At 46.6% G+C, this 17,061-nt stretch overlaps 1 protein-coding gene across 8 annotated transcripts in view; it reads left to right on the forward strand.

Moving 5' to 3' along the window:
• The window catches only part of RAI14 (retinoic acid induced 14), a 147,580-nt gene that overhangs the window by 83,403 nt on the left and 47,116 nt on the right, over positions 1 to 17,061 (forward strand). For all 8 annotated transcript variants that reach the window (XM_079918046.1, XM_079918045.1, XM_079918047.1 and 5 more), the window contains one exon: positions 11,166 to 11,296. In XM_079918046.1, coding sequence (XP_079774172.1) covers positions 11,166 to 11,296 — 131 coding nt within the window. The remainder of the gene's footprint in view (positions 1 to 11,165; positions 11,297 to 17,061) is intronic.

Genomic DNA, 17,061 nt, shown 5'->3' on the forward strand with positions numbered 1-17,061 from the left:
AGGCTCTAAGGAAGAATCCTTCCTTACCTCTTCTAGCTTCTGGTGGTTGCCAGCATTCCTTGGTTAATGGCAGCATAACTCCAGTCTCTGCCTCTGTCATCACGTGGCCTTCTTTCTATTTCCTCTATGTCTTCATCTGTCTCTCCTTGCAGGGACACCAGTCATTGGGCTTGGAGCCTACCCTAATCCAGAATGACGTGCTCTTAACTTGATTACATGTGCAAAAACCCTCTTTCAAAATAAGGTCACATTCTGGGGTTTGTGGGGGGGCGGGCATGACATTTGTAGTGATACTGTTCAAGCCGGTACAGGTGCTTAGACTGAAATGAAGTCAATTCTTGAGGGCACCCGGAAGGGACTGGTACATAGTAGAAACTCAAGTTAAGTCACAGGAAGCCATTTCTATATTAAGGCTTGTGCCATTTGCTCTGCAACCTCATCACTCCTTTCTCTGTTGACAATCACTCTTTTTGGTTATGCTGGGCCCCCTCATCTCGCTTTCTTCATCATCTTTTGGGGACTCTTTTTCTAGGAATTTAGCTGCCAGCTCCTACTTTTCCTTTCTGCTATCATCACGGGAATTCTAACATTCGTCTAAATGACCCATCTGACACCCTGCCTCTGGTCTATAGGACTATGTCCAGACCTTACCCTTCTCTGCCCTGATCCCATAGTTGTTTCAAATACCTGTTCCCTGGTACCTCCTGTCCTCTTGACCCTGGAATCTCTGCTTTATCTGTCTTCCCAGTCTCCAGGCGTGGCTCAAGCTACCCACTTCTTGCTCCCATCCTACCTAATGCTTCTAGTGAAAAATCCCACACCATGACTAAGTGGTTTCTTTATGGAGTTATAATTCCTGCTCTCAGCTGGACCTTCAGGGCTGCTTGAAAACCCCTTCACTCATTCCAAGTGGGTTTCCTTTCTCATTTCCCCCAGGAGCTACTGGGAACATTTCTCGAGCTCCTTAGCCCACCCCTGACCCTGCCTACTTTACCTCCTGTCTCCCCGAGAAAACAGAAGCTATAAAACACAAACTGACGTCCTCTCTACCACAGAATCTTTGCTTGCCCTCCTCTTCCTGCTTTCTGTCTCTGAGCCGTAACATGAGTTAATTAGTCTCTCACTCACAGAGATCAGCCTTCTGCCTGGGCTGAATCCTCACTTCCTCCCCCCACTCCTTATGTTTTGCACTCCTCCTTTCTCCACTGACCCCCTTGCTTGCCTCAGTCTGTAAATACGCTTCAATGTTGCTCATCCTAAAAAGCGTCTTCATTTTCTTTAAAGTGAGCTGCTTGACCTTTCTTCTCTTGAGAGAACCAAGAGTAGCTTTTCATGCTTCTTAACCTCTCGGTGCCTGTTTTCTCATCTGTCAAATGAACTCGTGATGGTACCTGCTTCATAGGGTTATTGTTAATATTAAATTGTATTTATATTCTTATGTGGTTACATTTTTGTAATATTAATGTAATTACAATTATGTAATATTAAGTAGGAACTGTAGTACAGTTCCTAGAACTATGCGATTGTAGCTGTTTTGGGTGTAATAGCATCCTCTCTGGGCTTCAGTAGCACTCAGTTCTCAACACTGGCTGAGCGCTGACAGATGATGATGTAAGTAGTTATTAGGTGTGTTTCTGTCCTCAGAAGTACATGAACTTCTTCAGTGTCCACATTACTTCATATCCATCTTTTTATCCCTAGGACTTGCCATGGTACTGTGTGCGTGTGTGTGTGCGTGCGTGTGTGTGTGTGTGTGTGTGTGTGTGTGTGTGTGTGTATATACACACATACTCCCCTGTTTGTTGTATGTATCTAAAATAAACAAATACTTGAGCCCAACTGAATTGGATGGAACCATTTTCCTCCCTGAAGGGTAAAGTTGGTTTGACCTATTCCCAGATTTATCTCTTCCCTTGAGACTGTTTTGACCTGATGTGACATGGTTTTAAGTATAGAATAATGTTTTTAACTGGTCAGCATAGTCAAAGGAAGGAATTTGATAGGATTATGGAGCCTTTACATGCATTTGTGAACTGAGACAAAGGCGTCAGTGGCGAAGATTAATCAGTGCTGGCTCCCGAGGTAGAAGGAAGGAGAACAAAGCTGTTGGAGGATCAGCTCTGAGTTGAGCCCCTACCATCTGGCAGGCAGTGGGCCAGGGCCCAAGGCTTTATGATGAGCAAGATAGATGCTGGCCATTGGCCGTGCCCTGGAGACCCCAGTCCAGTGAGAGGTTGACTGGCCGGTACTTGAGGAACACTGTGTAATTATAGCTGTGCCAAACGCCGTGGAAGAGAAGCACGGGAGAGCCTAGCCGGGGGAGTGACCGGTCCAGGTGACTAGCAGTGAGTAGGGCGGTGTGTGAAGTGGGTCTGACAGAGGGACTAGCCTGTTTCTGGGTGGAGGTGTAGATAATTATGTGTTAGGTCCATGACGCAGTGTTCAGCATTTATGTGGGATCACATAACACAGTCTGTTGAAGGGATGCTGGCAGGTTTCAGGGTGATTCACAGAGACACTGGAAGCTGCATGTGTGAATAACCTGACATAAAAATGCGGGGAGAAGGAAACTCATTTTAGATGAACTTACGTTTTGGTCTGAAGTAGCTGACATTATATGAAGCTGCTGGCTTGTTAAAGACAGGACAATGGTCAGATTTTTCAGTCCTGGTCTATTGGTGATTTCCTGGGTGTTCCACGGATGCCAAAGAGGGCAGTCTTGGAAGGCCTCACGTGGATCAGCTCACTATTTACACTCTTCTCTAAATACGTCTTGCATTTTTCAATCGTTGTGTCTTCTTTCCATTAACCTAAATGTTACTCATTGCAAGATCTAGTTCATCATCCAGTCAAAAAGCCTTCCCTTCCTGCCCAGCTGAAAGTCGTCCCTCCCTTTCATTGGACTGATTCCCCATTTCACTCCTTTTACCACTCTGAGTCTTGTCTTGTATCGTTGGCATATTTCTCATGTTGCTATGTTTTGTCTCAACTATATAGAAAATTCAGTAAAGACTATGCCAATCATGTAAAAGGCACCGAGTTTGAATGAATGAAAGAACAAATACATGAATGTTAACCTCTATAGAATTTCAAATATTACTTTGTACCCAGTAGGTAGATATCTAATAAGCGCTGGCTGGTGCAGTCAGCAGGGGAAGGTATCATCTGGCCCCAGGCTTGCCAGTTTCTTGTCCTCTGTCTTAAAATAGGAGGTGTGTGCTCTTTTTTTTTTTTTTTCCTGGATGGTGTGAATCTGAAACCTTCCCCGTGGTGAAAACACTGTCTACTTTGTCTAATGTTCATTTTAGCCGAACTGATTATTTTGGCAAAACAGTCTACTCTCCGTAAACTAGAGAGAGAAAGGCAGTCTTGCCAAAGATAATCTCTCAAATAGACTCCTCCGGATGGCCGCTCAACCTGTGTCCAGCAGGAGCTCCGTGAGTTTTTGATCCGTAGGGTTTTTAGCATTTTTCCTAAAGGAAGTCAAAGAAACTTTCTCTTCCTGGATCGCTCTGTGCCTCTGGATTCTTTTGGTTGGGTTGGTGTATTCCAAAACTCAAACCTGCCCACTAGCCAGATGTCTGCGACCGCTGAGTTTCCACTGGTTTTTCAGTTCCCAGTGATTAAACCAAGAGAAAAGAAGGTGATGCCACGTCTGGCCAAGGGCAGACGTCACCAGTTGCCAAAGCCCCAGTGTCCATCGCGTGGTTGACAGGGTCTCTGCAGCCCTCGCAGGAGGCAGGCAAGTCTTTCAAAAGGGCCGAACTTCAAGGAAAAGCTCTTAAGTAAGAGTGTCATTTGGAAATGATTTGACGAATAGGACACTTACCGACCAGCCATTGAAAATCCCATTTGTGATATATTAGCAGGAATGTTTGGAGCCCACATGGAAGGTAAGGTCTGCCTTTCCCACATGCTGCCCTTCACAGCTGACACATTACACATGTCTCCAGAGCGTAACATATGGCTTCCTGAACTTGCAAGTGGGGCCCAACGTGCTCTGTTGAAACAGTGTCTGTTTAAACAGTCTCCTGGAGAAGTGAGCCATAGTCACTAAAATAGTTAATTTCATGTCTGTGAGTGTTGTCTCTAGAGCCCTTTAAAATGTGATGCTTAAGAAGCATAGTAGAAAATTTGCAAATTTAAGGCGTTATCCGCCTCTGAAAGGGTAGTGGACCATCCGTCCTAATTTGTACATTTTGGAAGACTCAGCATAAACCAAAAAGGGAACCATGCAGATCATCTAATTTAAGCCTAACCATAATCACCATCTTTTTGGTGCCTAATATGTGGCAGGCCCTTTATGTACATTGCATTTAATTCCCAGGCTAATGTGCACGTAGGTAGGGTTTCTCCCATTTTACAGATAAGGAAATAGAGACTTAAATGTGGATGACCTACTCCAGACCACCTAAATGCGAGGTGGTGGTGCTGGAATTTCAACTCGGCAGCACTTAAAGTCTGAAGGCTCTTTCTTTCTCTATGCCAGGCATTCTTAATTTAGGCTTACAGATGGGCCTAGGGGTAGGGGTTTACGCTGCTGGAGAATCCTCTTTGAATAATCTTTTTTTTCTTTTTTTTTGGCCGAGGTGCGAGGCTTGCGGGATCGTGGTTTCCCGACCAGGGATCGAACCCGGGCCTCCTGCAGTAGAAGCACCCAGTTCTGACCACTGGACCACCAGGGAATTCCCCAGAGAGCCCTCTTCTGTATGCAAACGTTTGTGTGTTTGTGCATTATTCTGAGAAAAGTCCATACGATAATCAGATTCTCCAGGGGCTTTGTGAGGCCTCCTAAGAGCCCCATTCTGGCAGCAGGCCGCCTTTATTTTAGAGACGAGGAGACAGCACGTGAGAATGCAGACTGTCCAAAGGCACTTGGTCTGGTGATGATTTGACCAGAAAATCAACCACAAGAACTTCTTTCTAAATTCCGTGCGTGCGTGTGTGTGTGTGTGTGTGTGAAATAAATCACGTATAGAGAAGAGTGCACAAAACAAGAACGTAGACTTTAACAAGTGAACATCTGTAGAGGCACCAACCAGGTCAGGAAATTGAGCCGGACTCTAGACTGCGCCCAGGTGTCCCTTCCAGATCAGATGCCACACACACCCCCCAGCCAATATCCTTGTTCTTTTCTTTATGGTTTTATCGTCTATATATGCATCCCTAAACAATATGGATCCGTTTTCTCCGTTTCCATCTTTATATACGTGCAGTCGTACTGTTGTGTTCTTTTGTGTCTTGTTCCTTTCACCAATATTGTTTTAAATATTCATCCGTGTTCTTGCACGCAGTTGTGTTCATTTTCACTGCTGTGTGATATTCCGTTGTTTGATTATATTGCAATTTATTCATCCGTGTTCTGTTATTGGATGTGTGATGATTTGTCATTTTTGCCTATTATGAACAATGCTTTCATTGACATTTCATACGTGTCTTATACATAGGTTGCACATGCAACTCCTAGAGAAAGCCTAATATTTATTAAGCTTTTGTAGGAAACAAAATACCTAGTTCAGTAAGGAAAAAGTGAAGAAGAATTCTCTTCTCCCATCCCTGTCCTTAATGACGCCTTGTGGAGGAAGAAAATTCTTTCAAGTAAATTCTCTACTTAGCCTTAGCATGGGTTCCCGTTGTCCCCAAACCTGCAGTCCAAATCAGAGCAGTCGTTGAATCTGGGTCAGTCCAGGGCCCTCTGCCCACCCTACTCCCCAGATCTCTGGGACCAGAATCTCTCCAGGATGGGACCCGGGAGTCTGTGTATTTAACCAGTTCACATGCGGTTCCCCTGACTGGGGGACACTGGCTTCACCCTGATGGATTGATGGGGCGTGGATCCTTGGTTGGGAAGAGATTTGGAGGAAGTGTACCTAGGATTAAAATCTCGGAAAAGTGGCCTCAGAAGAGTTAATGGAGTAGAAAAGCTGAGGGAGCTGGATTTGTTTAGTTTGTTTAAAAATAAAATCTGAAACATCATTAAATAGTTGTTTGCAAAAGGATGAAAGAGTTTCAGAAATGAAGAAAGAAATATTTGCCAAGTCAGAGGTTGGAGCTGAGCAAGAGGAAGAAACTCCTACTAAAATCAGACACTGAGCGTTTACTAGGCACCCCGGGGCTAAGGAATAAAGGCTGTTGTCCGTGCCTTGAGGGAGCTGGAGACCGGGACACAAAACTAGCACCCGCTGAGCTGGCGCACAAAAGCCGGGACGCGATATTTCATCAAGTCTAGACTGTGGGCTTCAGTGGAGGTGAGTGGGCGGGCCCTCGGGGACTGACAGCGGCGAGAAGCCCAGAGAGGTCACCTGGAAAGGCTTAAAGAGCCTGCAGGGTCCCTCGGGCTTTAGAAGGCAGCCTTTCCAGAGGCGGATGGGATGACTGCCTTCTGAGGCAGTGGCATCCATCGTTTTTTATTGTGATTCCCCGGTAAGAAATATATTTTATATCACCACCCACTACACACTTAGAAGTTTCATAGAACGTTAACCTTATTAAATATTATGCATCTGATGTTTAACATTTTTTTTCTACTTTATTATTTTTTTTAATGTTGGATTAATCCACTAAGAGGTTAAAAACACTGTTCTAAGGGAACCAGGAGCCCAGCGTGGAGGCAGAGCTGAGCCTGCCCTGCGGAGGGAGTGCCAGCAGGGGGAGGGGGTTTATTGATGTGCTGGTGGTCTCCGGAAGCCTTCCTTGACTCCGGAGTATGAGTGAATTACTTTGGAATGTTATGGCAAGACTTCACACTTCATCTGTCCTGTGATCTACTTCTGACACTGTTACCCGAAAACCGGATCCACCTCTTGGTGGATGTCGAGCCAATAGACACAGCCCAGCCAAAGATCAGGAGGAGGAAGGATTCCTTACTTCCAGTAAGGAGAACCCCGGGGATCTCTTCCAAAGCAGCATCTCCCCCAACAGCAAAGTGGGGCAAGTTTTATGCTCAGGTACATGCATATTCATGAGGGGGCCCTGAGCAGAGGAGAATTCAGCATAGAACTGGGGCACAGGTCAACTAGTCCAAGCTTTAGTTGATTGAAGTCAGGAGGGTCAACATCCATCCTCCTCCTGGGTGGGGGCCTTAGTTCCTGCAGAACTCGGAGATATATTATTATGTCTGTCCCTTGAGGAGGAACTAGGGCTCTGCTTTATCACTGCACTGTTGTTTGACGGCCTTTTCTCTGTTTCCGAATTCCTTTGTTCCCTTGGGGTCATTAATCACTGAGACCTGTTCAAGGGCAAGCATTATGGTCAGGCTTAGATCACAAAATGGCTTAGGTCAGAACGGCTTCTCTTATGTCAGGAAAGCCATTCCTGGTTCTCTTTCTCCGGGGACCCCCTAACCTGTCTGCTGACAGCCCCGGATGCGGGCGGGGGTGGAGGGTTCTGTCATACCAACACCCAGCTCTTCAACTTCCCTGACAAAGTGGGTGTCCAGCGATGCAGTTCAGTTCTGACCCTAATGCCCTGGAGTTAGCATCTGACCCCACAGGTTAAGGTCTCAGTCCCACAAGAGTGCTCCCACTTCAGATACCAGTTTCAGGTCCTGGGCCAACCATGCTTCTCACTGGCCAGCTATAAAGTCCAAGGGTCCCACAACCCCCCTCCTCAGGTTTTTGTTTGTTTGTTTAAAATATTTATTTATTTCGTTGCACCTGGTCTTAGTTGTGGCAGGCAGGCAGCCTCGCTGGCTCCTTAGTTGAGGCATGCAGACTCTTAGTTGCGGCACGTGGGATCTAGTTCCCGGACCGGGGATCGAACCTGGGGCCCCTGCATTGGGAGCGCAGAGTCTTAGCCGTTGCACCACCAGGGAAGTCCCGCCCGCCTCAGGTTTGATGATTTGCTTGAACGGCTCACAGAACTCAGGAGGGCACTTCCCTTACTATTGTCAGCTTATTATAAAGGATACCATTCGGGAGCAGCCAAATGGAAGAAACGCATAGGGCAAGGTATGGGGTGTGTGTGCGCATGCGTGTGGGAGCTCAAGGCTTCCATGCCCTGTCCTCGGCACCTTTGTAGCCGAGCGGGGACCCTGGACCCTCCCCGCGACAGACCCCTCTCCCGTATCCTCTGCTGTAGCTCCTCTCTGAAGTACTCAGATAATGGTATCTCCTACACGTTGCCTGGGCTTTTCAGATGCTGAGAAACCACCACCAAATGGAAGAACTGCTGGATGATCTTGAGCACACAGCCCCCAGACCTTCTGGTGCCTAAGCCGCCCATCGTCCAATCAGAGAATCGTGCCCGAGCTGATCACACACCCTGGGAGGCCACCCTTCCTCCACCCCACCCCGCCTTTAAAAATGCTTTGCTGAAACCCTTCAGGGCGTCCGGGGTTTCGGGGGGCACGAGCCACCCTTTCTCCTTGCATGGCCCTGCAATAAACCTTTCTCTCCTCAAACTCCCGACATTTCGGTTTGTTGGGCACACGAACTTGTGTCCGGTGACAGATCCACGTGTAACTAATTTTAGAGAGCCCCTGCAATCAGATTTTTCTCTGCCCGAGTTGAGGGCCTTAGCGGCCCTGAGAAGGAAAATCCTTTCATGTGGCCTTTCTTTGCTTAGGTGCTTTCAGTCAGTCCTCTGAGATTTAATATCCTTTTGATCTGCCCAATCCAGTTTTAATTTGGTCAGTTTAAATTAGGGAAGGATTTTAAAAGGCAACACTAGTAATAATGCTGCGTTTGGGATAATGTAGGTAGGAGTAACTGGTCCGAAATGTGCTTCAGTAAACTTGTTTTGTTTTGTCGTGGCTAGTAAAATGCAGTGGGGGGAATAAGCTGATCTGTTTCTTGGTGTTTGCTACATTTTGTTGTTAAGTAAACCTTGCTATTCCACTAACAAATGCTTGTGCCTTGGGCGGTATGTTTGTTTCTTCCCCTTCAATAGGAAGCCTGATTTGTAATTGAAGAGAAAACCTAATGTCTTCTTTGTGAGTAAATTGATTGTTGTAGGAGAATTGGGGATGATTTGGCCCAGACACACTCTTTCTTTGTTAAACAGTATTTAGAGAGCCTTCATGTGAAGCTGTGCTGTTCTATCTGATAGCCCCTGGCTACTGGCACTTGAAGTTTAAAATTAAAATTAAAAATTCAGTTCCTCAGTCGCGTGGGCCACATTTCCACTGCTCAGTAGCCACGTGTGGCTAATTCGAGACTGGCGTTTGGGGCCAGATAATTCTTGGTTGGAGGGAGGGAGCCATCCCATGCATTGTAGGGTGTTTAGCAGCACCCCAGGCTCTACCTCCTGGATGCCAGGAGCGTTCTCTAGTCATGACAGTCAAAACTGTCTGTTGAGATTGCTAAATGTCCCTTGAGGGGCAGAGTCACCCCTGGTTGAGACTCACTGGCCGAGTGGCTACAGTTTTGGACAGTGCAGATATAGAACATTTCCATTATCACACACAGTACTGTTCTAGAATAATTCCTAGCACTGTTTGGTGTGGCACATTTTACAGATTAAACCTTTTAAGCTTTAGAGGAATCACAGTGGTCATCCAGTTCAAAGCTTTGGGAAACTGAGGCAGAGAGGTGTTTTTTTCCAGGTGACTTCAGATCCATAGCATGTAGGTGTCCACCTAAAGTTCTGGACTTCACGCAGCCTAGAGGACAGACTTGTGATTTTCATTCAAACCTACCTCATGCTTGCTGTGTGCTTGCACTCAGTGATGGCAAAAAGAAGGAGGACTTCCTCCTTCGTGCGGGAAGGAGGGAGTCCTGAGAAATGGAAGACACCCCGCCCTGAGACTCTCAGGGAAGCAAATTCCTGACTTGAACCCTGGGTTATACCTGTTGCACTCCTCCCCGGCCTGTGGCTTTCTGTAAAGCCCTGCCTCTAGGCTAGGGTGGGAGGGGTGCTGGGGACATCTGGTGGCCTCACCCTTGCTCTATGAGAGGGCACAGTCCTGTTGGGTTTCCCCGTTCCCTGAGTACAGAGAGACGTGAACACGCTTCTGGCCCCTGGAAGACTGCGGTCCTTTAAGAGTCCCTCTTGCTAGCTTTTAAATCTCCAGTCTCCTTGCGTCTTCCTGGAAGTAGCCTGTGGCAAAACCTTCAATATGAATTACTTGGAGATTCTTATTTTCGGGGTCACAGGGAAGCAGCCAGCCCTAGAGACCTGTCTACAGAAAGCATTGGGGAGGGAAGAAGATTCTCTTTCAGGGTGGTGGTGTCCACAGCTGGAGAGGCCAGAAAGTAGGCTTAGCAAAGGCTGGGGTGGGGATGTGTCTGGAGGGCAGGCTGGGCCTGCAAAGTTTCCCAGGGGCTTTGATGTGTCCCAGGATCTCCTCCCCCTCGATGAACCCCCCCATGCTTCACGTACCTCCCATTGACTCTTCTTCCATCACAGAGTTTATTCTCTCCTCTGCTCTAAAATCTTCAACGGCTCGCTGCTGCCTTTTCACGTTGGACAGTTCTTAGTACTCAAGGCTCTTTTTGCTCTTCTATTATCTTCTTTCCCTTCTAAGAGTAGAAACTGGTTTTTGTGCAGCTGAAAGCTTTACTGTTACTGCGGTTTGCAGAATTATTCTCTTGGGGCTGAGGGTCCACGGTGGCGGACACTTTGCTCAGAGCTATTTGATGTGGAATAGTTTGCTCAGGAGGAAGTTTAGTTTCTGGTGATACTCTGTTGAGTCGGAGGCCTAGACGACTACTTGAAAGCAGCATACAACTCAAAATTCCAAGTCCAGTAAACAGGCCAGAAGCAGACGGGTGATCGCATGTGTAAATCCTCAGGGAACCTTGGGCTGGTGGCTGGTTGGTCCTGTAACATCAGGAGCCCAGTGAGCTGCTGACCAGGTCCAAGGTCAGTGCTCTGTGGTGGCAGCTGTCAGGTTTAGCTGGAACTAAGCTAATGTGTAAACTGGCCTCTTGGTCTTTTTAAGTTGCTTCATCTTCCCCGTTTCAGTTGAAAGAAGTTGCTTTTCTTTCAGAGTTTGGTGACTGGCTGCTCCTTCATCGAATTGTGGATGTTTTCTTTTGGGAAACCGGTCTTTTTGGGTGTCTCCATGGTGAAGGGAAAGGTATTTTTAAAGTCGTGCGTTTGGGGGCAGGTTCTGATCTGAGCCATGGGAGGCTTGGGGAGTGGGGAGGACCAAGGTCCCGCCGGCTGCATGGCCGTGGCCGCTATATTGCTCACTGGCTCTGCATCTCCCTTTTGCTCCACAGACCAACGAGTGGAACAAGAATGATGACCGGCTGCTGCAGGCCGTGGAGAACGGAGACGCAGAGAAGGTGGCCTCGCTGCTGGGCAAGAAGGGGGCCAGCGCCACCAAACATGACAGCGAGGGCAAGACCGCGTAAGCTAAAGAGATTGGCTTCTGACGGCCGCCTCTGGGTTCTCAACCCGTTCTCTGGAATTCCCGGGGTCCCTGGGGGAACTTTGCCAGTGCATCTATGGGGACTTTGTGAAATTACTGCCTCTACCGCATCCCGCATGTTAAAATGTATGAGAGGATATTGTAATCCAGTTCCTTTCTCTTCAAGGTCCAGATTACATATTTGGGCTTTACCTTGAATGGCCACATTTGCTCCCAGGTGTGACCGGAGATTTTGCCAGAGAAGACATAGCACCAGGCTTGCAGCCAGTTAACTGATAGGTGGGAAAAGAGTTCTGCCCCAGATTAGAAACAGCGTAAAAGAGAAAGTAATTTTTTCATAACCCTCAAATCTTATTATTTATAGTATTATTTCTTATGAAACCCCTTCCTTCACATAGACCTGTAATTTTGTATAAATTTTGCTTTATGATTTGCCATATGTGGTACTTTTGTCCACCATAATTAAAACTATATATTTAAGTGTGTGTGTGTGTGTGTGTGTGTGTGTGTGTGTGTGTGTGTTTGCTTGTTTGTTTGTTTGTTTGTTTGTATCCATCCTTACTCTGGTCGTACTGTAGAGAGATCTTTAGACTTCTAATCTGGACTCCATCACTTAGGAGTTGTGTAGTCCTTGAATTTCAATTTCTTCATTGTACAGTGGAGATGACAGTATGCAACCGCTAGGGCAGTTATAAGAATAAAACAAGATACTGACTTTGGTTGGGTGCCCCCAGGAGTAGGCTGTGAGGTGAGGATTTGAGTGTAAGTAGTTTTTATAGCCCGTGATCCCAGGAAGTGCACGGTAAGGGAATGAAGCCTCTATAGCATGTTATTGACAGGATACTGCTCTGGGCAACCGAGACTCATTCCCACTAAGGACCTCTGGGAATCTGTTTAGATTTAGAGCAGGGTGTGGCCCACTGTCTTTGTAAATCAAGTGTTATTAGAATGCAGCCACACCCATTCATTCTGCATTGTCCTGCTTCTGCACCACAAAGGCAGATTTGAGTGGTAAGACAAGGACCGTATGGCCCACAAAGCCTGACGTATTAACTAGTTTGCTTACCCCAGGCTTAAACTATGCCCAGAGTTATCCCACCCGAGGGGTAAGGAAACTGGGGTATCTATTCCTGATCTCCTGTCCCTCCCAAGGTTGAGTGCCTCTCCTAGGGGCCGTAATGCTCGTGGCCAGAACACTTCCAAGACGTTGAGGAAGGGGCACCTACAGCCACAGACACCGTGTGTAAAGAGCTGCACAGTGCCCAGCCCACAGCAGACACTTGATAAAGCCAGCTGCCTTCCTTTCTTGTCCTAGATGAGTGGTTCTCAATCCTGGCAGCTCCTGCATTAGACTCTCCTGGGGTGCTCTTCAAACATGTTGATGCCATGCCCACCCCAGATGTTCTGAGTCGTTTGGTCTAGGGAGAGGCCCAGGAATCAATATTTTTTAAAGTATCCCATGTAGGTTCAACCAGAGAGAACCATTCTCTGGAAACGAAACTAGATTGACTCTAGATTGAAGGGTAAGTATCAGGCATGACTGGAAAATTGTCAGGAGAAAATTGTCACATTTTAGCATACTTTGCCAGTTAACCCTCTTCCCAGCACCCAGTGGATCCCGTAGTGTAGACTCTGACCCTGTTGTTTTGGGAGCAGCAAGAGAGCTTAAGGGGCTGAGCTTTGTGTAGAGACCAGGCTAGTTGGTACACAAAGAGAAGAGGGATGCGTTGTCACGCAGGTCGGAGTCTGGTCCTCTAGGAGCTGGGCTTGTCCTCCGTGCCCGTCACCCCAGGTTGAGCTCCACCTCACAGCCTGTTTGACTTCCTCCTTGGCCTGTCTCAGGTGTGAGGACAGGGCCATACCCCCGTGAGCTCTGACTCGTTAGGATGCCCAGTAGTAGGTGGGCTTTGGGTGTTGGCTAATATTTTGTTGCATCAGTTGCCTACTTGGCCTTGTGTAACTTTTAGTTCTTATCACTCTTGCACTCTAGGCTGTAATTTCCTTGCTAGAAGGGACAGTGACCTTGTAGTTCACGGCTATAATTATATCATCTAGCCAGCTCAGTTTGTAGTAGATAGTCAATAAATATTTGTTGGATGAGTCAGTTAACCTTTTCCTGTGATGCCACATTTGGATTCCGTGCTTTCTGAGCTACCGTGGCAGAGGCCATACTCCTAAGCCCGTCCTGAGGCTTTTGGCTGTAGGCATGGTGCTTTCGCATTACCCTTTGTATCACTCTACAGCTTCCCTGGCTCCTGTCCTCCTCCCAGTCTGGCTCTGCAGGTGTCTGCACGAGATGAACTTTGTAGCCATCTGAGAGAAAGGGGAGGGAACTGTTCCTGATAGTTCTGTCCAAGACAGTACTCACTAAAAGAAGATAAAAAAATTGAGATTAGTGGTTTCGCCACAATTGTGATCACCTTGATCCCTTTGTGTCTTTTGTTAATAGGACATTTATTATGTATAGAATAGATGGCCAGACTGTTATTTTCTATTCCCTCTCTTTTTTAATTGTAAAATATACACATCATAACATTTACCATTTTAACCATTTTAAAGTATACAGTTCAGTGACATTAAGTACCTTCATAATGTTGTACAACCATCATCATCTAGTTCCAGAAATTTTTCATCACCCCAGAAGGAAACCCATACGCATTAAACGGTGACAGTCCTCGACTTCCCCTCCCGCTCTCCCTGGCAACCACTAATCCGCTTTCTGTCTTTAGGAATTTGCCCATTACGGATATTTCACGTAGACGGAATCATACCATACATACGGGGCCCTTTGTCTCTGGCTTCTTTCACTTAGCATAATGTTTTCAAGTTTCATCCTCATTGTAGCATGAATCGGTAGTTTATTCTGTTTTTTTCAACTGTAGAAATGCACACAGCAGTAATAAAAAATCACCACCTCCATTTGGAAGCTGATAAAACTAAGGCCCACATGATACATCTCTCCCTGAACTAACCCTAGAACCAGTTCTAACATCTCTACCTTTGCACTTCCAAGCCACTGTCGTTCCCTTCAGTGACACTGAGGTAGAAAACTAGAGGAACTCTATGGAAAAGGAAGAGAGGAGGTCATTAAGTTTTCTGTGCAAGATTTTCCATAAGTCATCATCTGCTAACGTTTAACTTTTCTACTTGGGCTATTCCTTTTGATGATTAAAGTTATCAACGGATAACTATGAGAATTTAATTTTCAAAGGCACCATGGAATTAAATCTATCTGGCTTCATATTTTCATTCACATCTAATGGCCCTAGAATTGAGAAGGAGGGGTGCGCTGCGGCGTTGGAAACCATCTCTCCTGTCCCTTCTGGACCTCGTCATTCTGCACAGCCAAGTGCTCTGTTGTGAGCCCCAAGCAGTGTTGTTCCCTTGGCTTCTCACCTTGGAAGCCTGCACTTTGGGATTTGGGTTAGTCCAGTCTGTGCGTTCCTGCCCGAGTGTACATGTGTCTCCCTCAAGCTGCGGCGACTTTGCAGTTCATGCGCCAGTTCTTTCCCACGGGCATTTGGTTTGGTAGCAGGTGAATTGGGAACCTCCTAGGAGCAGTTCTAACTTCACGGCGGGCCAATGCAGTGTGTCCCTCCTGCCAGAGGTCTTGGCTTCACCAGCCCCGCGGAGCTCGCAGGGCCAGCATTTGTCGGTGGACGCGTGTGGAATGTACTGCATTTGTCTCCAAAGGGTAAGACTAAATCACACACCTAAGGTTAGGTCCTTGGCAGGACTTGGCCTCATTCTCTGCCCGCTCATTAGGGTTTACCCTTTGATTTATACACACCTCCATATCAAAATTAATTTGGAGGCATATTTTCTAGGTAGCTTTTGTGATAACCCGTTTTGTCATCTTGCTCAGTGATGCACCATGTTTTCCTATTGCCTGACAGCCTAGAGTCCCGATTTTGGCTTTCAAGGGCCTCCCCATGACCCTGCCCTTACTTAGCTGTTTTCTCACACATTCCTTCTGCTGGAGGTGGCGCTGTCTGCTCCCTGCCCTCCCCTCCCCTCCTATAAGACCATCCAGGTGTTGTCCCAGGTTCTCTGGTCCAGAATGCCTTCCTCCCTGATATTCTCAGTCCTTTTTTTTTTTTTGATTCTTCTTCTCTTTGAAATACTAGAATCTTGCTTTAGAACTTGATATTGTTACAACAATAGAAAAGTCTCTACAGCTTAAATAAGATCTGTGTTTTCTGAACGACTTGAATCCCTTACAACAGGGGTCCCCAGCCGAGGACCCCCGGGCCGGGGACGAGCAGCTCTCCACGGGCCTGTTGGGAACCGGCCGCACAGCAGGTGAAACTTCATCTGCCGCTCCCGGTCGCTCGCGTTACCCCCTGACCATCCCCACACCCTGTCCTGTGGAAAAATTGGCTTCCATGAGATCGGTCCCTGCTGCCAAAAAGGTTGGGGACCGCTTCCTTACAACACAGAAGGTCCCTGAGGACAAGGATCGTATGATTTTAGTGTTTGTGTCGGTCTCTCCCACTGTTCCAGGCATAGAAGAGGCATTTGGCTGGTGTTTGCGGATGTGAACTTTTCAGCCTGGTTCTAATGGAGAAAACACTCTCTTTCTGCTGGTACTGTCTCACGGGTAAAGTTATTAGGGGTGAGTTAACTTGGGGGTTCGAGAGGCAAAAAGCTATCCTGGTGAATGTCACAACTTGACACTTGTCTCTCCCAGCTTCCAGTGAACTTTCAGTAGAGAAATACTCAGCCTTCATTACCTAGAGAACCAGACGACCCAGAAAGTCCCAAGAATGAGGCAGCCATCTCGGCAGACATTCTCCAGAAGCCTCCATAACCCAAGGTCAATAACCAGATGGGTGGTTTGGTAATTCTTCAGACTTTTCCGTTCTTGCTGGAATATTTCCTTTAGGGAGAGATAAGAAACCTTGTCTGAAAATTTTCTCCCTCTAAAACTGATCAAAGAGGGGTTAAAAAAAAAAAAAGCTGAATGACTGGAATTCACTTTGCGAAGAGTAAAAGCAGGGTGGTGTCTGGGGTCAGAAGAGAACAGAATAGAGCAGGGCAGAGAGCCACGGCTGCAGGCTGTGTTTGTGGAGTCAGGCTTGGCTTCCTGCGACCCCTCCATTCTCTTTCCACCGTGGAGGTGAGGAAGGGGGAGGATGCCATTGCCCTAAAACCTCTCACCATAGAGCATTTGGATGTGCATTTGGATGTGCATTTGGATGTGCATTTCATTAAAGTTATGTGTGTTTGTTTTAGGAACAACCAGACTAAATAAAATCACTGCTGGGACTGTAGTATTTGAAGAAATACCACCCAGCCATGTGTGTGTATATATATATATATATATATATATATATATATATATATATATATATATATGTATGTTGTCTGTATCCATAGCCCGCGTTTCAGAAACCTGATCTTTTTGGCTTTGAAAACAAGAACTTGTGCTAGTATTTTTAGATGACTCTGTGGAACTTACATGTAAAATAGGGGAGGTCGTCCTTGAATTCTGCAAGTCAGGACAAGAAGGGGCTCCTCTGGTGGGTGACTTGTTGTACTTTTGACTCTTCCTGTTTTCGCAGAATAGGGATGGATACAGGGTTTTCTCAGTACAGTCTTGGAAATCAAGTCATACCACCTGGTCACCTTCCTCCAGTTCTTCCCACACAGCTGTCAAATTCATTTACCTAAAACTGCTGTATATTTTATGTCATTGCAGCCTCCTTCCCAGCAAAATGACCTTCCAGGCAAAACCACCCTGT

Source organism: Stenella coeruleoalba (assembly GCF_951394435.1).
Source record: "Stenella coeruleoalba genome assembly, chromosome: 3".
NCBI classification, from domain to species: domain Eukaryota; kingdom Metazoa; phylum Chordata; class Mammalia; order Artiodactyla; family Delphinidae; genus Stenella; species Stenella coeruleoalba.